General features: G+C 40.4%; 1 protein-coding gene across 2 annotated transcripts in view; it reads right to left on the bottom strand.

Moving 5' to 3' along the window:
* Positions 1-1,810: 1,810 nt before the first annotated feature.
* Positions 1,811-27,247, bottom strand: part of LOC148027151 (putative WRKY transcription factor 4) — a 40,136-nt gene continuing 14,699 nt past the window's right edge. The window contains exon 5 of one of the 2 annotated variants that reach the window (XM_087691688.1): positions 1,811-3,283. In XM_087691688.1, the coding sequence (XP_087547814.1) occupies positions 2,689-3,283 (595 nt within the window). In that variant the 3' untranslated portion in view covers positions 1,811-2,688. The remainder of the gene's footprint in view (positions 3,284-27,247) is intronic. The other variant, XM_087691689.1, reaches the window with a different exon arrangement.

Genomic DNA, 27,247 nt, shown 5'->3' with positions numbered 1-27,247 from the left:
ATTAATATTTCACATAATACATACTAGACAAAGTTGACACATTGTCCTAAGTTCGTCCTTCATTAGCATTGCAACATCCTAAATGCATGAACTAAATTATCAAAAAGACCATCTTACAAATTTGAACATCATATGTTTCATGTAGCTATGAGATTCTTGACCTTCTAAAGCCCTCACCTTCAACCTCCTAAAGGTTTGATCTCAACAAAGATGGCATGGCATTATTAAATTGTCCTTTACCAACATTGCAAACCATGTGGCCTAGTTGATTTGTGCATGTTACCACTAGATGTCTTATAAATATTTCACATCAAGGGAACCTTTCAAAAGGTGAAGAAAACCACAAAAACACCAACCATGCACAAAGCAAAATAGTGAGCTAAATGAACAAAGCACATAGCAAAACATCATCTTTATATGCAAGCCTTTCTTTGCAAACAAAAGAGGTGAGGTGGTATGGAGATTATATCTCATTGTAGCACATAGAGCATTATAGCTCACGATATGAAATCCTTTTAGGTGCAAATAAAAGAGATGATACAATCCTAAGTGGATCTTGTGACCATTTTTCCACCATCAAGTGTTGTGTTTGCAATTTTCCTCGTTTGAGTATAATGAGGATGATTGTGAGAAAGGTGAACTAGGGAGTCACATTTTGGCTATATTTGATAGGTGCTAAAGACATCAAGTACATTGGAGGTCACAAAGAAGACATGTTCTTTGTCATGCCACAATAAAATATGTGCTTTGCACATGTACCCCTCCTACCAACTCCAATGATAGGATGAGTGCATGTGTTATGAAAGGTGTAAGGTTCAAAACCTCCTGGTGAGTGACTCCGAGATTGGGATTAAGCATAGGAAGGTAAAGAATATCTACCTCATCACGTGGACACCGATAATTAGCCCTCAATGTCTCCTTTTGTCACCCTTTGAAAATGGCCCCCTTTTTAAATGGCCAAAACACATGGCCTTGGTTCACCTTAATCACCCTCAATAATCTCAAACAACAAAATTCAAAACACAACTCTAATGGCATGATTTGGATTTTATAAATCTACCGAGCAACAAGTTCCAAAATCCTTCATTAAGCAAATTATCTACAATTCACTTCCTCATCATTTAGTACTTATATCATGTCAAACCTTTTATCCAATATTGCAAGAAATCCTATTCCAACCCCAACAACACTTTATCTCTAGCAACCGATGCAAGTCAACGACTACGAGGGGTGCATCCTCTTCCACTCTTAACGCTACCCTCGCAGCCATTCCCCCTCTTTGCTTCTGCTAAAACCAGCCTGTTGCCCTCTCCAAATAGGCCACCTCCTAACTCAAGCTTTCCCTCATCAAAAAACCCCCCAAATCCAAGACAAAGTACACAAGTGCTGCACCCTTGCAATTGCTGGCCCTTCACAAACCCTACCAACATCAGTATTTCCTTTAATTATTAATATGGTTGACAGAGTCAAAGCTGTCAATCATCCTCATTAGTTCCTTTGACCGAACTTATACTTGCATTATCAAAATTTTTTACTCATGACAGCAAAATACATCCCGCTTCATTGCTGCAAAATTTGTCAAACGGCCTGCTGATTGTGAAAATTGAATAGCCACCAACATGATTTAGGGGGTCATTGCTGCTTTAAAATTCGGGTTCACACTCTTAATTTTTCTCAATTATGATTGAAAAGCAGTGCAGAAGATGGGGCCTTTGCGTTTGTCTGATCATAATAAACAAAAATAGAAAAAACACTGAATACACTGTGGGTGTACATTCAACCAGAGACCTGCCACTAATTACTCATTTTGAGTGAAGGGGGTGATTGCTTGATTTTAAAGCCTCAAATCCTGTTAGAACTTGTTAGGCTTCATCTGCCAAAAACTACGAATCTGTCTTTTTGAGAATTGTATCAACTTTCTTGATGATCTTTAGATATTACAAGGAATAAGGGGCAACTCTTGTCCCCACAATTACAAGGAGAAAGGGGCAACTCTTGTCACCAGTACCCTTTCCATGTACAGTATTTTCTATGAGATCCAAGATCGTCCATCTTCTAGTACACTTGGACCATCAACTCTTCCAGTGCAAGTGCTCTCTTATTTCAAATACTTGCAGACAATCAGATGAAAGTAAAATGCCTGTCTGTCACAACACAAACACCCCGAAAGAATGAAGGATAAAGGGTTACATTGACCAGATTTTCTGGCTGTATGAAGTCGCCACTTGTAAAAGGCAGCTTGATTTTGTGCTGGGAGGTGGCTTAATTTTGTTTGAGAGCCACATTATACAAACTGACAGCTTTTCTTGTAAACTACTTAAAGCTCAATGCTTCGCAGCCATGCCTCATGTACCTAGCACCTCTCGATGCACTTGAGAATGTGCTCCAAAGCATGGCATGACAGATGAAAAAAGAAAACCCAGGAGACCTGCCTGGCGCATGATATAGTCATGTTGATGTTTCAAAGTCGTCCCTTCAAGATGCAATATACACAAAAAATTCTAGGAGAACGACCTCTGCCTGTTGTTAAACCATCACATTTGTTTGAGCATTTACAACAAAAATCCAGCTTGATTAACCAGATTACTTCGCATGGTTTTGCCACTCCTCTGTCAATCTGTGTCATCCCACAAGTCACAGAAGAGTATAGATGATTCAGCCTGATTAACCAGATTGCTCCTTCTGGTTTTATGGCCCCTCTGTCAATCTATGCATCATCCCACGAGTCACAGAAGAGTTAAGAAATGCTGAAGGCCAAGAAGGTGGATTCACGTTGCCTTCATCCTGTTCCTCCTTAGGCCTGAGAATCAATGTTTGTCCAAAAGATTCAGGCCCCTGTAAACCTGGCAGTACATTCATTCCTCCACTAATAAAACTTACTGATGCAGGGACCAAGATTGATGCAGGGACCAGCCTCTCTCCTTGGCTTTTGCTTGCCTGAACTGCCTGAACAGAGGATGCTGAGGTGTGCCTCAACTGTGCAGCCCCTGGATCCAAACCAATCGACCTTTCATCAGCCTTCAACCTGTCATCCAGCAACTTTCCCATGGAAATTTGATCTTGCACTGCAGAAGGTGGTCTATTCACTAGATTCGTATTGTGTGGAGGGAGAGAATTTGTGGTTGCATTTGATCCACCACTATCATGATTGCTGTTTCGTGCAACTGGAACATCATGATTATGTTTGCCCTCATAGGTAGTAATAACAGCTCTAGGATCTGCCGAAGATCGCTCTACATGTTTCCGCACCGAGCATCCAAGATTTGTACACTTGTAATAACTCCTGCAAGCACCGACAGTGTTACCTTCAACTAAAAATTACCACACAAACACCAACAGTGTTACCTTCAACTAAAAATTACCACACATCAGCATGCAATGTAAGCTTTAAAGGACTTTTACACATTCTCCACTACCATGCCCCAGAACCAAAGAGCACTGATTTACAATTTCTAAGATATTCCAGGAATCAAAGATTTGGGCTTTACAAGTATATCTCAGGTCGATAGCAACTCAAACTTACAGACTTAAATATACTTTCAAACACTGGCCAAACATCAAGCACCATCAAAAACATTACATTTACAGCAGAACAGAAGCTCTCGATGACTATCAGCTCAGTAAATGGAGATATCTACTTTTATCAACTATAAATGTGGAGGGAATGTGAACACATAATAATAACCTCAACCCATCAATGTATTTTCAAAAACAGCCACCAGTTCTGGTCGTCTCAATTGATGACCGCATTAGCTGTTGATGCCTGTAATCTGTCTATCCTTGTGTGTTGATGAAACATGCCCTTGTAATGCTAATCTGCATACTAATGTTCGGTTGGCATAGTTAGTGCCCCAGTTCTAGGTTCTTGTCAGTTGATGCAGCACTCTGCCTCATGCTGGTGTGCGCTTTACCAGTAGGTAAGCCTGATGCAAATGAGGTTAGAGTGCCTCGCGAAGAAAAGGCAATGCAAAAACTCCCTTGTTATGGAGATGACAGCAAGGATCTAAATTGATTTTCAGATACCACAAATAGCTTTGTATTGGGCAGGAAAGGCTTGATAAGGCTTAACTTCACCAAAAAAACAAAACATTTACTCTAAGATTAATTGTGGTTGCCTTCGCATGCCTTAGATACAAGTTGCCTTTTGCTCCTCTGCTTTCATTTCCAGGTGTTTTGAGTTTGTACGCTTTGACTTTACGGTTCACTTTCAAAGCTTTGGCACAATTTTTTCAAAAAAGAACGCGTCAGCCCTGAAAAGCACTCCAAGTTTGGGATCTTGGAACTACGAGTCTTCCTTCTTGATGATACTTTACAAACCAAAAATATGATTTTCAGGGCTTTGACAAATACCTGACCTTCAGATCCGATTTGTCAAAAATAAACAAGGTGATAAAAATCACAAGGGCCTAACTCGGAAGATATGGAGGGGTCAAATAAAATCATTTGAATTAGTCAATATCATGTGTATAATGTGACATAACATTTTGTTACCTATGCATAAAATACAATGTTCCTCGAATAAATATTTAAATGTTCCTCCCAACTTCATAACAAGTTTATGTATTGGAAAACTCAGGGCTGGCCTCTTCATGTGCAGCTCAAAGTGGCTCAATCTATCATGATTAGTATGGCCTCTTATTTTTACCCTTGCTTCCCCGGACCAAAAAAACTTCTCCCGGAATTGGTGCAGCCTATCTGCTTTTGTTGTGGAAAAGGAAAGGCAATGATTTGGGCCAGGTGTGGATATCTTGGCAGCATGTTACTACAAAACTATTGGGGAGAACTGCTTTGTTGGATGTCAATCTTCATATCATAGCCCTGAGAATGGTACTTTTGCAAACCCTATGTGTACAAAGTCATCCTTGGACTGATGAAGTAAAAATTTTTATCAAAGAGATTGGTACCTCCCATGGTCACATGGCTATCTGAGCATCTTGATGGCATGTGTTGAATTCTGCACAACCTCTTAAAATTTCACAATTATTTTTCCTAAATTGTTTGATTGTCTCTTGGCAAGAGTTTCTTCACTTTATAGTTTGGCAAGAGACTATTTCGTTATAAGAAAAAGTGTTGGCCTCTTTCAAGCTACTCGATTGGCCAAATAAAGAATTACACCGAGACAATTTAATCAAATGGCTAGATTGGGGCTGCCGATGGTATGTGATGATGTCATTCCTAGGCAATCCTATCTTTATTCTTCCATCGCATACGCCAATACTTTCGGGTGCCTTGAGGCTATAACCAAATTTGGTCAACCTTGCAAGAGCAACCTAATAACCTTTAGAAAAGGTTGGCTTATCAAATCTACCACAAGATGGTTGAGGATAAGAGCTGGGTAATTGAGAAAGACAATAAGTTTGGCTTGCTCAAGATAGCAAAGAGAAGTGTTGAGACATATTTCTTCAATTGTGGAGGTCCAAGATTCCTTAATAAGGAAAAGTTTTTATATGGAGACTACTTATCGTACGTCTTCCCACTAGAGATATACTTCGTACCCGCAAGATCTCACATGGTTGATGTATCTTTTGCACTACATGTAATGAGACACCAATTCATCCCTTCAGCTCTGCCCTCTAACAACACAGATTTGGAGCTTTGTTTCCCATGTGTGGACCCCCTATCTCTTCCATTTTCTCAATTGGACAACTCTTTGGCACATTTGGCGCACCCATGCTGCCTTTTATTTTGATTCAGCCTCGAGTATTCGTGGTCATGTGGCTCATGTTCGAGAATTACTATCATGGTAGATCTCTTCCATGGTTTCAGCAGACTTGGTCCTCCCCGATGTGGCTGCTCCTTGGTTGGATACTATTCGCTCTACTCCAATTGTGCCACCTACATTATATTTGTATGCTATGTTTTGTTAGCATTCTCGCTTGACTTATAATTGCTAGGATTCTCATGGCTGGTTAAAAGGTGTGATGTAAATACTTTTATTTAATTTAAGCTCCTTCTCCAACCCACCCACACCCACCAAAAAAAAAAACAAAAAAAAAATATTTAAAAAAATCGCTCTTGACTAAACAAGTGTAGCTCAGTTGGCTAAGTTGAACAAGTGGTGACCAAAAGGTCTTGGGTTCAATTCCTACATTCCGCACGGTCATTTAGTATAGGTTTTTAAAAAAAGGGAGATTTAAACCCAAGTCAATGGGTTAATACAATAAGTGGCTTATCTCCAAGGTAGCCACTTGATTACGAGATTAAAAAAAGAATAAAAGTAAATATCTTATGGATGACAAGTGCAAAAGATTAGTACTTTTTACTAAGTTCTCCAAACATTCAGCTAATGAGAATTTTAAAACTAACAAATCAATTATGATTACAGCAAATACATTGCACATAAGGAAAGACAAAAAATCCCAAGAATCAATGCAATGGTCCTACCTTTCATAGGCCCAAAATCTTGAACATAATAGTTTTGCATAGGTCTTACAAATCCACCAAAAAAGAAAGGTGATAGTTGCAACATTGAAACAAGCCATTTTTGCAAACATCAAACATTTCAACAGGATATATGTTAACCAAAATGCAAGGCTTGATCTCTAAATAAATATCCAAATAAATCCTTTACAGTACACTTTGGAGAGAGAGAGAGAGAGAGAGAGAGAGAGAGAGAGAGAGAGAGGAAGGGAGAGACATGCAAGGCTCATTTACGGAAAAAAAAAAAAAGACATGCAAGGCTCGATCTCTAAATTTGTACGTGTAAACAAATCTTTGTAGTGCACAAGTTGCGTGCATGTGTGCATGTGTGCACGCATTTTGGAAAAGAGATGTCATGGGAAGAGGGAGGTGTGTAATAAGAAACCTGAAGAGAGAAGATCCTACCATGCGCACTTTCTAATTAGAAAGTATAGACTATGTAAGGAAGTAAACCATTCAAATATTGGTTTTACCATTGTCACTTTTTTAAAAAGTAAAAAATATGAGAAGGCATTGCACGAACCAATCAACCATTTTCATATTTTCAAATTTTCTATTTCCTATTCTAAAGGAAAATGGTATGTCCCCCTTTTCGACTATAACTCCAGAGGGGCTAAACACCTAAGCTACCAAAAGCATTTGGGCCAAGAGAGCACATAAACAAACATTTTGTGTCACAACTCTCGCCCATCATGGAGAAAAGATTTATAACATCTTCATCGAGCGTTCTTCATCACCAAAGCCATTGTTACCCCTAGAGGGAACCTCCATCTATTCAAGCTCTCAAGGAGTGGTATAGCACACAAAATCATCTCTATCTATTGTGCCCATGATTCCTCCTTATATTCCTTTAGCTTCAGCTCCCCTTACTATAACATCTTGATCTATCCGAAACAAAGTTGGAGGGAGTTGCACCTTGATCAAAGCACTCAACTAGCAAGATTAAGTAGCTCCCACTTGGGAAAGGACAACCCACTCTTGCAACAATTGATGATCCTATGCCACAAGTATAAGATATTTCACTTGTACAAAGCTCTTTACTAGCTGAATCAAGCTCCCAATGCTTGACAAAACAAGAACAATGTAAAGATATCATACAAGAAATGGCATCTTATCATTTAAAAACATGAATACAATTGTATGTATGTGTGTACCAAGGTTCACGAGAAAACGTGCTTGTGTTTGTGAGAGTGGCAATGGTAATCAGCACCCAACCGATTACATCCTTGGACATCTAGATGGGCACTATTGACATTGGTCACAATAGTCATGAATTGACTTGGTGGAAATGCACTAAGGGCACTTTAGGGTTACAACAACAAAAGTAATTATGGGACTCAAGGCTCTATTGTGCACATCATAGAGTGATCATCCCTCTTGGACTCTTGGCCTATAGGCCAATGCATCTATACACTAGGGTGGTGTGGTCTAGTGATATGGGACACCCGCTTGTGGAAACTGGTCATGACTTGAAGTGTGGCTAGCTCCCACGCTTGGGAGTGAACTTATTTGGCACTATGGTAAGGAGGTGAGTCTGATGTCCAATCCCTTTATATTCATGGACATAGCTTGTGTCGTGTACTATCCTTGGATATCTGGATGGGTGCTAGTAGCATCGGTTGCAATGGTCATGAAGTGACTTAGTGCAAATGTACTAAGAGCACTTCATTTAATAGGACTCAGTTGCCCTAATCCTAAAGTGCCCTTAGTGCATTCACACTAAGTCAATTCACGACACTATGACTAATGCTACTAGCAGCCATCTGAATGTCCAAGGACATAACATGTCTATCTCTTGTGCAAGTTGGATCCTCGTGGATGTTTTATTAGTATTAGAGTGTCAACCTGTTATTTGGCACACGATTCAATGACATGCACAAAATCACTATTCGCTCATGGAACTGTGATGGTTCACATCTAACAAGTATGATTTTATCTCATTTAGGGTGGTATGGGACATTATAGGCGAGAGACGCATGCACAAGAGGCACATCTTGTAGGTGGTGGATGGGATAAGGTACACTTCTTGTTCAATACTCATGTTCAAGTTGGTGGTGGGGAGATGCTTGTGCACAAGGATTTTCACTTGTACTAAAGGTTGGAGCTTGGAAAAATGCCACTCCAAGGCTATGATAGACCATTACAAATAATTCAAATCTTGTAGCCGAAATAAACATCAACAAATTCATGTGACATTTAATGTTGTTATATCATTAACATTTAATGTTAAGTTCAAAATCACATTTGATTTTATTATTATTATTATTGTTTACAATAGTATTAATACTATTCATAATGTCATTAACATTATCTTTGACATTAATGTTTGGTTAATGTGTCAACGAGAGAGAGTGAAAGTTGGTGTCAAAGAGAGGGAAGACGTAATTGTCGAGGAGAGACAAGATACAAGAAGAGGTGACATAGAGAGAGAGAGAGAGAGAGAGAGAGAGAGAGGATTGTGCCTAATGCCTATGTGGCAAGATAATTGTCCAAGAGAGACAAGATACAAGAAGAGGTGACATAGAGAGAAATAGAGGGGGGACAGAGAGAGGATTGTGCCTAATGTCTATGTGGCAAGAAAATTGATGGGAAAAAGGGCTGCGTGCCTAATGGGAAAGACTTGGTGATAAGCTATTGAGCTATTAAATAGTCTTCAATTTCTCAACTCTCATCTCTCAAACATCTCCTACCCGTGTTTTCTTTTCTAAAATAATCTTCCACATCCTCTCTAACCCTCTCCATTCTCCACACCACTCTCTTCTATCCATACCATAGGATGCCTTCTTTTTTATGCAACTGTGAGCAAACCTCAACACATGGAGGATGCCTAATCAACTTCTTCCAAACCCGAATACAAGCACGCACACCATCCCAAAAGGATCTTCTTTCGTGAAGTCTGATGCAAATTCATCCCTTCTGGTAGTTCTGCAAGCTCAAATCAAAGACATTAAATGGCAATTGACAGAGTTGTGTACTCTTCATTTTCCATTTGAGCCCACAACCGTGAGAATGTTCCCTCTCCAATTCCAACTAGTCCTTTTAAAGGGGAAACGAAGAAATGCAATAAGACCAACATTTGACTTGTGGTGGCTGGCCAAATGGACAACTTATTTTATCTCTGTCAGTTTAACAACCCTCAAAGTATTGAACAAATATAGATTATGTTGCACGGGAAGGTGTATACTTAGTGGGCGTAGCTACATCCCAACTTGAATACATGGGTAGACTTTCAATCTCTTTTTCAAAAAGAGTTTGTGACCGATGACTAGATTGAAAATTTTTGCAAGTTGTTTGAGTTTGATATGGGAAAGAAGAACCTAGACATACATTCACAAGAATTTAAGGATCTTCTTCATAAAATAAAGGCCTTGGAGAACCCAGCAACATGCATTACTCTACATGCACTATCTCTTCGGGTTGCCGCCGCACTACCAAAACAAGGTGCTCTACAACCCTTTAAATTCTTTACAAGACATCTATAAGTACGCCAAGAATTTTGATAATACTTTGGATGCAAGTAGGGGCGATCGACAACTCTCATTGAACCACCTCTAACTTCAAGCCAGAGAAAACTTCTTCCCCGGTAGCATCTCATTAATCGCCTTCAAAGTCACCAAAGAAAAATGATGATTGTGCAAAGCCACTCGCAATGAGAATCACACTAAAGGTCATTGTTTTATATGCCATCAAACTGGGCATTTTCATAGAAACAAAGAGTATCCATGGTCCACAGAACAAAAAAATGAAATTGATTTCAAAGGCTTTGGTAAACACTATAGAACCTCCGAGTATTTCTTTTGAATTTTTTTACAAGAGGATCGCCCACTCTTAAAGAGAGGAATTATAGTATTGTCTGAGTAGCTCATAGGGAAGCCCTCACATACCGCTCTATTCAACATATATGCTAGTATGTCGCAAGCATGTGAGAAATGTTCAGCCACTAGCTCATCCTCATCCTGTGCTGCCCTTCCATTTTGTGATATGTAAATCCATTTTCCAGGTGAAGAAGGACCATGTCTTGGCCTATAGGCGTGTGGGGGCTGCATAGCTAACTATCCTTGTAGATCATACAACTATCTCCCATATTGAAGCCAAGCATCTAGTGATGTAATCTGTATGGGGGGGGCGGGACTGTCTTTCATGAAACATCTTCCATGCACTCTTATTGTCTCATCTCAAACCATGGTTCTTTTATAAATCCCCCTTTTATACATTGATTAGTGTGACCCAAATCCAAGACAAGCTTCGGCAAATGCAGTCTGCCCTTCCAGAGGCTCATCTTATTGGACTTGTAATCTCCAAACTCCATCCAACGTTCAACGAAGTGGCAAATGTTTTGAGGGCACAAACATCATGGACTCCTGTCAGTATTACATATGTGACCTTGATGTTGCTTGAGCATGAGGCATCATTGCAATTACAATGGAGGCTTTCATCAGGTTCTAGTGAGGCTCTTGCAGCTTCAAAGAGGGATTTGAAGAAGAAGTCGAGGACCCAGTGTTGCCACTGTGGGAAGGACGACCGTTTACGAAAGGGCTGCAAAGAGTTAGCGCCTTCCAGGAAGAAGGAGAAGAAGAGGAAGCGGGATGTGGACTAGACCGACGGGTCGTCTTCTGCCTCCAACTCAGACTCCGATCCTCTGACCAAGGAGAAGTCTAAGGCGCAGAAAGAATCAGCTTCTTCGGATCGCGGAAAGGGACTCCTGACCCCTTCCTCAATTGCTTTCTAGCAGTGGTGATGACGGCGTCCCTCACTACTCTTCGGTGCCAGAGAGGGAGTGTGAGAGGATAGTGAGATGGGGCAACCGCGCCTCATCTATACATCTATACATATGCATAAAATCCAAAGAGAGACTTCTCTGACGCATTGATTGAAGTCTGGAAGGTTCAAATCCCGAAGCTAGGATTGACATCCAAGTTCATGATGGGTTGTTTCATTAACAGAGAGCGGATTTGGTTCCTAGTCATGAGCTCACATGAGGGGACACTTTGGCAATCTAGCTAAAGGTGGGGAATCCATGGTCACATAAGTTCTAGAGGCCTTTTTGACAGGATGGTCATGTATGCTACTAAGAGACATTGGGACAGACATAGAGATATACTATGATCTTCTCTATTTTCAAGAGCTGGTACGATCAACATCGACCTCAAATTCTCTCCGAGGCACCTTGGCGGTGGCTTCATCACCCACTACTTAGATATCCATGGTTCTACTTTGTGGTTCTATGTTGTATGGTTCATGACTCATTCTCATTGTACCATTGTATTGTATCAGATCACCCACGATCTGAGAGAGGGTATTTGCAGATATGTCAACTCATGTGTGAGTCTGTGCATGTAGAGACTGGGGACATTATTTAGGATATTTAGGCATTTTTATTTGTGTCATTTTATGGTCATATTAAGCATTTATTGCTAACCAACTAGCGATAAATGTTGACCGACCTGATCATATTGAGGACATATTTTTATCCTATATAATCAAGCTCCTCCTCCTCACTCAATGACTCATCTATCATCACATGTGTTGAGACTCTGTGGAGAGAGGAGCCAGTGCCAATGCCCACGCAACCAGTGGCTCACTCTTGTATATGATTGTCTCATGTTGGATATATAAATTCCATTTCCCGAGCATACATCTGAGTTCTCAACTGTATTGCGTTTTTCAGTGCTCTTTCTTTCTCTTTCTCTTTTGTCTTGTATTTTAGTATTTTATTACAGCATATATTTATACTTCCATTGCTACTCCACTTTTGACACAACGCATTTCATTTCTAGCACAACAAACATTTTGTCAATGGATTGGCAACTAAAAAATCAAAAGAAAAGAAAAAGGTAAACCCACAAAATATAAAATACTTGGGCTCGCAGGGAAAGATAACCATTGCCTCTACAATCTTGGTAGGCTCTTGTATAGCTTGATGTACACCCATTGGTCGATGCCCTATTAAGCTCAAAAAAAAGCATTTCACATCAATCCTTACTTAGCTCATTAAACTACCCAAAACTCAAACTCAATGCACCAAAAGCTTGTGTCCAATAAGCAATCTTTCACTACTAGATTGGCTCCACATCTATAATAGATGGTGTACATAGTCACTTCGCATCCTACACTACTCCAAAGTCTAATCTACATCAACCTCATTCTTTCAACTGCTGTCATAGTGATCCTCAACTGACACCCATTAGTCTCGCTACTCCTGCAACCTACATTTCACTCTAGTTTCCTATCACCATCATCTAGAACTCCTACAGCAATCATCCTTAGTTATTGCCCTCATCTTTGTGACTCACACAACTTGTGTTTTTCAAGTATCCCTGAACACTTGTTGAACATTAGACTGGCATTAATTGATTAATTAACACCTAATCTCTAATGTCACTACTAACATTAGTGGCCAATAAGTTGGTCTAGGCCAAAATCTAACACCGAGTACCACCAAGTACTTGTCACACATAACTCATTACAAATTTTGCCTTTGGCATCAACTAATATTCCAAAGTCTTAGGTCCCACACTGTGAAATAATTAACTTACACCTCACATGTGCAAGTCACATTAGCACATTTGATTAACTTTTATCAAATGCTAAACAAAGCAATAAAAGTTCTTTATACCATTTCTTGTTGTCCTGTCTGTCCATTGCTTCCTTGAAGCAAGACGGTTCACCACAGTCTGTCAACATGACATACCTCAGCCACATTAATTGCACCGGGAACAAACCTGTCAAGTTGTCTAGTAGCCCTAGACGATCTCCTAACCCAATGGTCATTGTTTACTAGCTGTTCTTGCAAATTTCCATTTTCAGCATGCTGTCCTGGTATTTCACCCTACAAATCAGCATTAACAACTTGCTGTCCTGGCTGTTCCTGCACATGTAATGGCTTATTTTCATGGGCAATAGCTAGCTGATCATTTCCAGCATTTACAAGTTCATTTACAGCAGGTATTTGCTGCTGTACAGCGGGCACATTTTGCTGTCCAAAAGGTATTTCTTCCTGGAATACAACCCTACGGACCTCCTTAGTCTTTTCGGGTTGTTTGTGCATGCGATCTTCCCGGAAGATAACGTCATTGCTACGTACTACTTTCCTTTTCTCGGGATCCCACAATTTATACCCCATTTCACCCTCTTTACCATATCCTAGGAAAATGCATTTACACGACTTTGGCTCAAGTTTGCTGCGTTGTTCTTTACAAATGTGCACAAAAGCCTCGCAACCAAACACTTTCAGATGAGCATATGAAGGTGGCTTGCCCGACGACACTTCTTGGGGAACTCCCCCCCCCCCCCCAAAGACCTATTTGGTGACTGATTAATCAAGTGAACGGCTGTCATAACAGCCTTTGCTCAAAAACCATGGGGTAATGCAGCATGAGACAGCATCGTACGGACCTTATCCTGTATGGTCTGATTCATACGCTCTGCAACTCCATTTTGGGGTGGATTATGAGAGGCAATGAGCTCCCTCTTGATCCCTTTGCTGTCACAAAATGCCTAAAAGGCCTTGGACACATATTCCCCACCATTGTCAGAGCGAAGATACTTAAGTGTCTTATCTGTCTAATTTTCAGCCAATGCCAAGAATTTTTTAAACTTATCAAGCACTTCATCCTTGCTACGAATAGAGTAAACCCATACTTTCCATGTAGCATAATCAACCAAAGTGACAAAATATTTCTTTCCCCCTAAAGATAATCCCGGCATTTGAATAACATCTGAATGTACTAACTCTAGAGGAGAATATTTCAAAGAAAGAGACTTTTTATGTGACGTCTGTGCATGTTTGCCATAAATGCAATGATCACAATGCTCAAAATCAGCATAACGAAGACAAGGCAAGTAACCCAAACGAGAAAGCACTTTCATTCTGTTTGACTCATGTGTCCCAACCAGCCATGCCACAAAGAAACGCTTGGCTGCTCGTTCACAGAAACAACATGGTCACGCACACTTGATACATGAAGTGAATACAAAGTATCACTCTTGCATCCTCTAGCAATAACCCTAGATCCCTTACATATCTTCCATTTTCCATCACCAAAGGTGGTATGAAAACCATCATGATCTAGCTGCCCTGTGCTAATCAAACTCTTCTTAAGCTCAGGTACATGCCATACATGCTCAAGTGTAAAGACAGAGCCATGCTGAAACTGTAACTGCACACTGCCAATACCTACAATCTCACATGCATAGTTGACCCCAATATGGACAACACCATGTCGACCCCCTGTATAGGCGGAAAACCACTCACGATGAGGAGTGACATGAAAGGAAGCACTTGAATCCAGAATCCAGGTGTGCATGTCATCATCTGTATCTGCAAGTAAAGCATATACACCAAAGTGTGAAGAGACAAAGAGTACATCACTCCCACTGTCACTATCATGAGTGACTACATTCACCTCTTCAATTTTTACACTGCACTTCTTAGGCTGACTGTCCTTCTTCTCTTCCTTGCTATCATCTGTCTTCTTGCCTTTTCCTTTCTCTTTCTTTCATTTGTAGCAGTCACGTTTAAAGTGACCCTTCTTTCCACAATGATGGCATTCAACATTTTTGCCACATGATTTACTGCATCCCTTGCCATTATAATTGCCCTTTTGTTGTGATCTGCCCCTAGTATGCAAAGCACTGGAAGACTTACTGGATGCATTGTTCTGTCGATTCATCTCTTCCATAAGTAGAGTACTCTCTACATCAGCATACAAAAGGATTACATTAGAATTGCTCATAGCAATCCTGAATGTGTCCCAACTCTCTGGTAGAGTACAAAGCAAGAAAGTAGCCTTAAATGCCTCATCAATCATGAACTTCAAGGCAACCAGCTAGCTGAAAATGGAGTTAAACTCAAGTGAGTAGACATTGCTGTACCTTCTTTCATACGCAAATCCATAAGCTTGTTCAGCCAATACACTTTGCTTGCAGCACTCTTCTGTGAATACAGTTCTTCCACTCTAGTCCATATAGCATATGCAGAATCCAAACCTTCAATGTTGAATAGCAAGGCATCAGAAATCGACAGCTCTATGATTGAGCGTGCAAGCTCATTCAACTCATCCCAATCATCCTGATCCATGTCCGCGGGCTTTGCCCCTTTGGTTTTGATCGGCTTTGCCTGCTTCTTTTGTAACAGGATATTGTAGCACTGTTTTTGCCAAACTGCAAAATTGTGTGCGCCTTCAAGCTTCTTTATGTGTATCAGATTACTGCTGTCATTGCTGCAAGCCATGATTTTCAGCCCAAATGTGACCAACAAACCAGCAAATGAAGGCCCAAACTGTCACCCAAGTGACCAAGCTACAAACAAGTACCAATTAGCAATAAATGACTACGCAGAAGCACAGATTTCAGATCTGTAATTAAATTTTCAGAAGCGCCAAACCAAGTGATACATCATTATCCAACTGATTACAGCTGTTCCAAGGGCATGTGCATCACATTACATGAGAAATCCCAAAATTTCAGCTGCAATTTCTGTTGTACATGTACCCACAGGCATAAAATTTGACACGAACAGTCAAAAGCCCCAAAATTTTGTGCTCAAAAGCGTCAAACACACATCTACATTTCCTTTGTCACGCATAGGACTATCCAATTTTGCCAAAATAAAGCAATTTCAGCAAAACCCCCAAATTTTACCAAGTGTTGATGTCCAAATTGCACGGAATTCAACCTGCATGTACATAAAATGACCAAATGCTGCACAAATTTTGCCCAAATCGCAAAAGCCCCAAATTGCACGGGGTCCAATGTGCCTCAGTGTCAAGAAATTTGGTTAATTTCAGCCCAATTTGTGCATGTACATGAAAATCCCCAAATGTCGAGGACAATATGTCACAAATTCCTACAATTTCGAAGACAGATATCACTGTTGCATCTTGTTCACATCAAATCGGGCAAATCCCCAAAATTTCCAAGTTCTATGTGCACTAATTTCAGTGAAATTGAAGGAATTTCACTAAAATGTGAAAAGCCCCAAAATTCCCAGGCAAATGTGCACCGACTTTGCAATTTCTAAGTCAGATAGTCCAATTCTATGTTGAGATCCCCAAATTCGAGAAAAGCCCCAAATCTCTGGCTCAATTTTGCACAAATCTGCACACAATGCTTGCGCGCGCAAACACTCGGAGGAGAGGAGTTTTTGAACAAAATGATTTTTTTGAAGAAGAAAAGAAAAATTGGATGACGGGTTTGTTGACCCGTCAGGCCTGTCCTTGCCCCGCTGGTTCCGTCACGCGCTGGACCACAGTCGTTACCACGCCTGCTCTCTGTTCTGGTCGCTGCCCGCTGACCTTCAACTTGACGTTGGTTCCCTAGTTAGTTGGACTGCCCAATCGCCACACACGCCAGTTCCTTTTTTTTTTAGCACGACCTCAGCTACACAGGCCTTTTGCCTCACGACCTATTCAATGGATATCTACACGACCTGTCCACTGCTGCTCATCGAGTCCACCTGAGACTCTTGCAACACCTGAGCTGTCTCTTACCCGCTCTGATACCAATTTGTAGGGACCGGTTAGACACGGAGATCAAGGCAGACAGTCGTTACTACTTCCAAGTTGGCCTCGCATATGTATGAATTGCTCCACTGGCATCATTTGCTTATGCTCATTATCCATATTTGGAACATCATGCTACCATATTGACTCTTTCTTCAAAGAATCTTGTTGTAGCTCTTGGAAGAGTATTTCCTTTTCTTGCCTTTGTTGCCCTCTTTTAAGATGTACAAAAAGCGCATGAACTGAGGATCATTTGCCAATTGCATAAACATTTCAATTGTCATCCTTAGCTAATCTTCAAACTGATCATGAAATTTCCCTTTCTTTTGCTAATCATGAGCTTCAAGAGACCTAGAAGAACCCACCTCTTGTCCAATTCTCTCATTCTCAGCTTGTCAATTCTACATGCCTTGTCCAAGATCAAGCATTGCATTTTAGCAAACACTCAATTTTCACAATAAAGGGCATCATCCTTGCTTGATCACATCTTACTATCTCAAGACATTCTTGCTGTAACACTCAACTAAATACAATTTCAGCACTAGAGCAAAGCTTTTGACCTTCAATCAAGTGCCTCAAAGCCCACCAATTCAAGAGAATTGATGGTATCCCAGCAATGGAACCATGAAACTAGCCACTTACTGTCAAAACCACAAAAACATGAAACAAGCAACAAAAATGGGAAACAGGGACAAGGACGGTGAGGACGGGAATGCCAAACCTAGGGAATGGGAACATGGGAATAGAAACGACATGAGAAAAAGTAAAATTTATGGAAAAAAATTAATATTTCACTCATAATCCATGTGGAGTATTAAAACCAAGATATATTATCCACAAGGACAAATCATTTTAATTTTAACTTTGAAGATATCATGCATCATTCTAAAACTAGTCATTATAAATTAAATTACAACTTACAAGGCTCAAGAGTCAAGCTAGTCGATTATAAAATGCATATTACACATACCATAAATCAATGAGCAATGAACTAAACTTTAAAGTCTAAGCTGAAAGAATATGCTCATTGCCAAAAAAGACTACAAATATGAAGTCTAATCTCTAGACTGAAGCAAAATGCAACATGCCAAAACAGCCCAAAGGGCAAATGTAAAACTACAAGTACAAATATAATGTCAGTATGGCATAATGGCCCACGTATCACACTGTTATAAATGATCATATACATGTATCATGAGATTCATGATAAGCAAACTAAATCAAAGATCATCATCGTGATCTAAGGTTGCTCTACGTACTCCTAAAGAGCCAACCTCATCATCATGTCTACCATGAATTACTCCATCTCCCTCAACATCAACATGTGTCTGCTCTTTTTGTTGCATCTCCCACTCTGTGAATGAATCGGACTTTATTGTCATACTGTTACAACTTACATAACATCCTTAAATAAGCACTAATAGATACCAGATCATTTGCCCTCTCCACACCACGACAATTTCTCTTCTTTGAAGCAATGTGAGCGTATGTACTCCACAATTGCTCCAAACAAGAGGAGCTAACTAACTGACCCAAAATACGGATGACTAATTGCTACAACTCAGGACCATCCAAACCATAGTCCTCCCACCACCACAAATCTGCCCTGATATTGCAACTAAGAGAACCCCAAAAGGTCTTATAAGACGAAAGTTAGTCTTTAATCTTTCGTCTAATACCATGATCAAGCACTAGATGAGACAATATAAGTCTCCATGCATCCATAACCTCAGTGTCATTCTTTTGACCCTTGCCCTAGACCTCAAGATTCACAACAAATGCAAATGCATGCACGGGTGAGCTATAGGAGTTTCACCTTGTCACCACTAAATGACGTGTCTCCTCATATGGCTCATCATCTGGTGCCAACTCCTATAGCTTTTCATTCAGCCTATCCATGACCTCATATACCTTGCCAATGCGAGGCTACATAGTATCCATAACCCTCAATAAATTCACAATAGATGATACCATAGCATCTATCTGCTTTACATCATCCCAAAAAGCTAAGTTATTTGCTTTCTCCAAGCATAAGATACATGTAAGAGTATCTGCCAATGCTGATGAGGTGAACCTTATCACTAAGAAATAATTGCCTTAAGGCACCACTGCATTCTCTTAATCCACCTAGCTTCAAGAAGTCAAAGGCAAACCTAGTATCAAAGTATTTTAAAAGCATCTTCTTCAACCGCAAAGAGAATTGATGGCAAAGAAACTAGTGATTTAGAACAAAGCTAACCATTTGAGCACCTTGCTCTATGATAGGTGCAATCCATGACAAGTTACCAATAGCCTTTAGTAGGTTATTCAAGCAATGAGCCATACAATAGCACCCATAATAACTAAGAAAAGGGTTTCTTTGAGTTTGAAACCTACGAAACGTTTCTTAAAGTAGGAAACGTTTCTCAGAGTAAAAAACGTGGGTGTTTTTTTTTTTTGTGAGTTGGAACTCAAAATATGGTTTTTTTGACAAAAACTATTGGGCAATGTTAAACATGATGATTATAATCTGTAATGACTCGTGAGGGCTCAAGATTTTGGATAAGAGACTAATTTTTTTGTGATTTTGTTTAGTTATTGGACTTTGTCAATCTAGTATCTATTCTTTTCTTGAGATTTGAATATTATACAACTTTAGTCTCATTTATCAGTTATTTATGATATATTACAATTCATTCTTGATTTTGACATTTTGTCAATTTGTTTTGAAATGAGAATCATGATGTTGCAACTTGACTCAGTTCATATTATAGATAGGCTATCTACAAGTTAATTTCAATTTTCTTTGTATAATATTTATGAATCATAATGTTTGAGTTCTAAACAATAGTATAGCTTGTTCAAAGACTAACTTTGACATAAGTGAGAAGTCAATAATGGATCGTGGATATGTAACGTATAATGTATTATTCTCAATTGACTCTATTATCACTCCAGCTTAATTAGCCATTCTTTGTTTAAGAGAGAGTTCCATAGAGGTTTAGAACCTCTTTCCCCAATCAAAACTATTAAAAATCCCTATATAAAAAAACCCGCATTTCTTATTTTATCCCCTCTTGAAAGAAACTTACGAAACACATTTCAGACGTTTTGTTTTTAAACGTTTCTAACGTTTCTGGTTGCTATGATAGCACCTACTGCCCTATTTGCGAACTCTCCATTTGCAACAAATCCCACAACATGCTCTGAGCCAATAAGCTCAATACCTATAACCCACTTTGCAGCAAGTACATATGCGGACTTTCCTATCCCTGATACATGATATGAAGATATGAAATACATCTCTCTCTACGAGAATAAGCAACCATGCCATGAATGGATCGTCTACATGTATCACTCCAATCATCAGCAATCAATGAAACTCCATCTTTAGCCCACTGGCTCTCTCTAGTCACTGCTACTTACTCAACACGGCGTTTCTCCTGGTTTGTCGAGCAAGTGGTACACAAGGTCTCTAGTGATGGAGTACATACAAAGAGTCATACTCACCAATCTTGCACATCAATTTAAATTACTCTAATCTTGTTGAGAGTCATCCCCTACCATGCTAGTAGTGCCACATGGCAACAATTGAACTGTCCGCCGACTACAATCGGTTGCATTAAATGCAACCAATCTAATTATTTCGAGTATTTTTCAAGCATTCTTTTAAGCCTTTATAAGGCTGAGTTTGCAACAATCTTGGACACTCGTATCTGACAGATTTCAATCTGCTAGTGACGGAGACTGCACTCGGGGCTGACAAAGATCGAAGTCCTCAAGGTAGAAACATACGCAAATATTTTCTCTGCACCCATGTATAATTATGCATCCTTATAAAGCATTCTTCATTGCAGATTTTCTGTGTTTCACTATCTCTTTCTCTCTCTCTGTTCACTCTATTACACATACTCACTAACTCAATACATGAACTAGGTCATAGTGACCAAAAGAACTAACAACTGACTAACTATGGTTAGGTCAAGTACCAACTTATTGAAGGCACACACATGCTAGACAATTACACACACACCTAGGTGTCATGTCGGTATAGGTAGTAGGTAGATTGACTAAGCTTGCATATCTCAAACCTGCTCCTTAAGCTCAAGTCACTACTTGTATCCTGAGTAGCGATCTAAAATGAGTAGGCTTATATCTACCAAGTGAACTTAACTCTAGGTGTAACCACTGTAGATATACCAAACTTGCTGTCAAGACTCTCAGAAGAGTCATAACCTAAAGTCAATGCTTCACTGTCTATTTCTTGGCGCTGAAGTCGAAGGCTTTCTCCCACTTCGAGGATTGGCTTTTTTTTTAGAAGAACCGATTGGGCCTGAGATTGAAGACCTTGCAATCAAACCAAGGTCTTGAATTTATTTCTAATGAGTTTGCTCGTTTTTGTGGAGATAGAGGCATTCACCAAGAGTTTGCTAATATCAATACTCCTCAAGAGAATGGCATTTTGGAGCGGAAGAACCACAGTGTCATCGAGATGGCATGCACCATGATGGAGCACCAACAAACACCTCAGTTTTTGTGGGCCAAGGCAGTGGTTACTACAGTCCACATCCTCAATCAATCCCCCACTTCGGCCATTCACAGGATGACACCTTTTGAGGATTACTTTGGGACTAAGCCTGATGTCTCTTACTTCAGGATCTTTGGGTGTGACGCTTATGTGCATATCCCAAAGACGCAACGTGACAAATTTGAGGCAGCTTATCGACGACAAGTATTTGCTGACTATTGGGAATAAAGGCCTCGTGCCTTTAAATGTGCTCGGGTGTGAACACACCCTTAGCACTTGTACTTACACATATATATCTATCCAAAAAACCTAAAGGTACACACTCGTCATTGTACCTACAAACGTGCTCACTCTCTACTCTGCTCTATCTCACTCAATGTCTCTCGTTGCGCGTAAAGACTGACTGTCTCGATCTCCATGCCTAACCCGTCACTACAAACTGATATCAGAGAGGTGGTTACAAGGTTCGCATTTCCAAGGAGTGTCAAGCCACAGGACTGACAAAAGTCCACTCAACAAGTGAGGCAAAGTGGATCAAGTGGAAACGACATGTGTAGCATAGGTCATGCAAAAGACCAGCATGCAATCAAGCAGAAAACTAACAGCTCCAAAAGCAATCGGTAACCAACACGCGGATCCAGCACATGACGGGGGCAACAGTCGGCGCTTGACAAGCAACAACTGACGGCCAGCGAGCGCTAACGATGCGCGACGGCAAGCACGCGATGGACTACAACCACAGCAGGGCTCACGGTGCACGACTGACGGATCAATAGACCCGTCATCATTTTTTTTCTCTCTTCAAAATCTTTTGAAATTTTCCCCCTCTAACCAAGGTTCGTGCGCGCAAGCACAAAATCTCAGATCTGTGCAAAATTGAGCCAAAAATTTGGAGCTTTTCCCGAATTTTGGGATCTCAACACCGAATTGGACAATCTGACTCAAAAATTGCAAAGTCAGTGCACATTTGCCCGCGACATTTGGGGCTTTTCAAATTTTAGTGCAATTCTTTCAATTTCATCGAAATTAGTGCACGCGAGACTTGGAAAATTTGGGGATTTGTCCAGATTTGGTACCGGCAAGATGAATAGTGATATCTGTCTCAAAAATTGCAAGAATTTCGTGACATTTTGCCTCAGAAATTGCAAATTGGGCTGAAATTTACATAGTTTCTCGACATTGATGCACATTGGGGGGCTTTTGCAATTTGGGTAAAATTTGAGAAACATTTGGTCAGTTTATGCACATGCAGGTTGAATTCCACGAAATTTGGACATCAACACTTGGTAAAATTTGGGGGTTTTGCTGAAATTGCTCTATTTTGGTCAAATTGGCTTGTTCTATGCATGACAGAGAAAATGCAGATGTGTGGTTGATACTTTGAGCACAAAAATTTTGGGGCTTTTGACCGTTCGAGTCAAATTTTATGCCCGTGGGTACATGTACAACAGAAATTGCAGCTAAAATTTGGGATTTCTCATGTAATGTGATATATATGCCCTTGGAACAGCTGTAATCAGTTGTGGAATGCTGTAGCACATGGTTTCGTGCTTCTGAAAATTTATTTACAGATCTGAAATCTGTGCCTCTTCGTGGTTATTTATTGCTGGTTGGTACTTCTTTGAACCTTGGTCACTTGGGTGACAATTTTGGGCCTGCATTTGCTGTTTTTTGGTCACATTTGGGCTGAAAATCATGGCTGGCAGCAATGACAATAGTAATCTAATGCACATAAAGAAGCTTGAAGGAGCACATAATTTTGCAGTTTGGCAAAAGCAGTGCTACAATATCTTGTTGCAAAAGTAGCAGGCAAAGCCGATCAAAACACCAGGGGCAAATCCCACAGATATGGAACTGGACGATTGGGATGAGTTAAATGAGCTTGCACGCTCAGCCATAGAGCTATCAATTTCTGACGCCTTGTTGTTTAACATTGAAGGTTTGGATTCTGCATATGCTATATGGACTAGACTGGAAGAACTGTATGCACAGAAGAGTGCTGCAAGCAAAGTGTATTGACTGAACAAGCTTATGGATTTGCGTATGAAAGAGGGTACAGCAATGTCTACTCACTTGAGGGAGTTTAACTCCATTTTCAGCCAGCTGGTTGCCTTGAAGTTCACGATTCATGAGGAATTTAAGGCTACTTTCTTGCCTTGTACTCTACCAGCGAGTTGGGACACATTCACGACTGCTATGAGCAATTCTAATATAATCCTTTTGTATGCTGATGTAGATCCAGTAAGTCTTCCAGTGCTTTGCATACTAGGGGCAGATCACAACAAAAGGGCAATTATAATGGCAAGGGATGCAGTAAATCACGTGGCAAAAATGTTGAATGCCATCATTGTGGAAAGAAGGGTCACTTTAAACGTGACTGCTACAAATGAAAGAAAGAGAAAGGAAAAGGCAAGAAGACAGATGATAGCAAGGAAGAGAAGAAGGACAGTCAGCCTAAGAAGTGCAGTGTAAAAATTGAAGAGGTGAATGTAGTCACTCATGATAGTGACAGTGGGAGTGATGTACTCTTTGTCTCTTCACACTTTGGTGTGCATGCTTTACTTGCAAATACAGATGATGACATGTACACCTGGATTCTGGATTCAGGTGCTTCCTTTCATGTCACCCCTCATCGTGAGTGGTTTTCCACCTATACAGGGGGTCGACATGGTGTTGTCCATATTGGGGACAACTATGCATGTGAGATTGCAGGTATTGGCAGTGTGCAGTTACAGTTTCAGCATGGCTCTGTCTTTACACTTCAGCATGTACGACATGTACCTAAGCTCAAGAAGAGCTTGATTAGCACAGGGCAGCTAGATGATGATAGTTTTCATACCACCTTTGGTGATGGAAAATGCAAGACCTGTAAGGGATCTAGGGTTATTACCAAAGGTTGCAAGAGTGATACTTTGTATCCACTTCATGTATCTAGTGTGCGTGACCATGTTGTTACCATGACCGAGCAACCAAGTGTTTCCTTGTGGCATGGCCGGTTGGGACACATGAGTCAAATAGGAATGAAAGTATTTTCTCGTTTGGATTACTTGCCTTGTCTTCGTTATGCTGATTTTGAGCATTGTGATCATTGTATTTATGGTAAACATACACATACATCTCAAAAAAGTCTCTTTCTATTAAATCTTCTCCTCTAGAGTTAGTACAGTCAAACATATGTCAGATGCCAGGATTATCTTTAGGGGGAAAAAAATATTTTGTTTTAGGTTTAACCTATTCGTAGCAAGGATGTAGTGCTTGACAAGTTCAAAATATTCTTGGCATTGGTTCAAAATCAGATTGATAAGACACTTAAGTGTCTTCACTCTAACAATGGTAGGGAATATGTATCCAAGGCCTTTCAGGCATTTTGTGACAGCCAAGGGATAAAGAGGAAGCTCACTGCCCCTCATAATCCTCCCCAAAATGGAGTTGCAGAGCGTATGAATCGGACCATACAGGATAAGGTCCGTACGATGCTGTCCCATGTTGCATTACCCCATGGTTTTTAGGCAGAGGCTATTATGACAACCGTTCACTTGATTAATCGGTCACCAAACAGGTCTTTGGGGAGGGGAGTTCCCCAAGAAGCGTGGTCGGGCAAGCCACCTTCATATGCTCATCTGAAAGTGTTTGGCTGCGAGGCTTTTGTGCACATTTGTAAAGAAAAACATAGCAAACTTGAGCCAAAGTCTTGTAAATGCATTTTCCTAGGATGTGGTGACGAGGGTGAAATGGGGTATAAATTGTGGGATCCCGAGAAAAGGAAAGTAGTATGTAACAATGAGGTTATCTTTCGGGAAGATCGCATACACAAACAACCCGAAAGACTAAGGAGGTCCGTAGGGTTGTCTTCCGAGAAGAAATACCTTTTGGATAGCAAAATGTGCCCGCTGTACAACAGCAAATACCTGCTGTAAATGCAGAAAATGATGGTAGAAATGATCAGTCAGCTATTATCCATGATAATGAGCCACTACATGTGCAGGAACAGCCAGGACAGCAAGCTATTAATGCTGATTTGCAGACTAAAATGCCAGGACAGCATGCTGAAAATGAAAATTTGCAAGAACAGCCAGCAAACAATGATCATTGGATTAGGAGATCTTCTAGGGCTACTAGACAACCTGATAGATTTGTTCCTAGTGCAAATAATATGGCTGAATATGTCATGTTGACAGACTGTGGTGAACCGTCTTGCTTCAAGGAAGCAATGTACAGACAGGATAGCAAAAAATGGTATAAAGCCATGTTGTCAGAAATGGAATCTCTTGAGAAAAATGGCACTTGGGACTTGATGCAGTTGCCTAAGGGCAGAAAATACTTCCATGAAAATGGGTTTACAAGATGAAGGTCACTTCTGGTTCCTCATCAAAGTACAAAGCAAGATTGGTTGCAAAGGGGTACAAGCAAGAGCATGGAATTGACTTTGATGAGATTTTCTCTCTTATAGTCAAGATGACTACATTGAGAACCATTTTGGGCTTGGTTGCAGTTAAAGATATGGCGCTCATACAGATGGATGTAAAGAGTGCATTTTTTCATGGTGATCTCCGTGAGGACATATATATGCAGCAACCTGAAGGGTTTGTTGAACAAGGGAAAGAAAACATGGTATGTAAACTCAAAAGGAGTTTGTATGGGCTGAAACAAGCACCAAGAGAATGGTATCATAAGTTTGATACATTCATGCAGTCCCAAGGCTTTCATAGAAGTCAAGTGAATCACTGCTTGTACACCAAGAAGGCAGCAGATGGCAGCCTGATTATATTGGTTTTGTATGTTGATGACATATTGATTGCTGGAAGGGATACTCATGCCTTGGATTCACTGAAGCAAAGTCTTCATGGCACCTTTTACGTGAAAGAACTTGGTGATGCAAATCGCATTCTTGGCATGTGAATATTCAAAGATAGATCAAAAGGCTTACTCTATCTATCTCAACAGGAGTATATCTCCAAGGTTTTGCAGCGTTTCAATATGGAGGGGGGAAAAACGATTGGGCTTCCATTGCCTCCATCTGTGAAACTCAGTGTAGAGGACAGCCCTACATCTGATGATGAGAAGGCTGAAATGGCCAAGATACAAAGAAGTTGTGCATTTGCTTTGGGAAGCAAAAGGCATTTGTTGTTGGCTTTACGGATGCAAACTGTGCTGGTCATGCGGACTGCAGAAAGTCCACTTCTGAATATGTGTTTACTTTCACGAGAGGAGCAATCTCTTGGATCTCCAGGCTTCAAAAGTGTGTTGCATTGTCTACTAGAGCGGCACAATATGTGGCTACCACTGAGGCATGAAAGGAGGCTTTATGGCTTTCACATCTGGTGGGAGAGCTTGGTATCAGAGTTACATGTTCTCCATTGTGATAGTCAAAGTGCTATCATGCTAGCACGGAATCATGTCTTTCATGCAAAGACAAAGCACATACAGATAAAGTACCACTTCATTAGAGATGTACTTGACAGCAAGAGCATTGAGCCTGTCAAAGTGCATACAGATGATAATCCTACAGACCTTCTCACAACGAGTCTTCCAGTAGAGCGGTTTGCTCATTGCCGACAAATGATGGGAGTTGGATAGATATATGCATTTCAGCTTTGTACATACTAGACTTAGCTAATTCTTTTCTCCTCTTAAGGCACATTGCCTTTAGGTAGGAGGTTGTTGGGAATAAAGGCATTGTGCCTTTAAATGTGCTCAGGTGTGAACACACCCTTAGCACTTGTACTTACACATATATATCTATCCAAAAAACCTAAAGGTACACACTCATCATTGTACCTACAAACGTGCTCACTCTCTACTCTGCTCTATCTCACTC

This window comes from Lygodium microphyllum, chromosome 13 (genome assembly GCF_053477565.2).
Source record: "Lygodium microphyllum isolate KBCC chromosome 13, Lygodium_microphyllum_v1.1.10, whole genome shotgun sequence".
Classification (NCBI taxonomy): Eukaryota; Viridiplantae; Streptophyta; class Polypodiopsida; order Schizaeales; family Lygodiaceae; genus Lygodium; species Lygodium microphyllum.
This window is presented reverse-complemented; position numbering and strand designations above follow the sequence as displayed.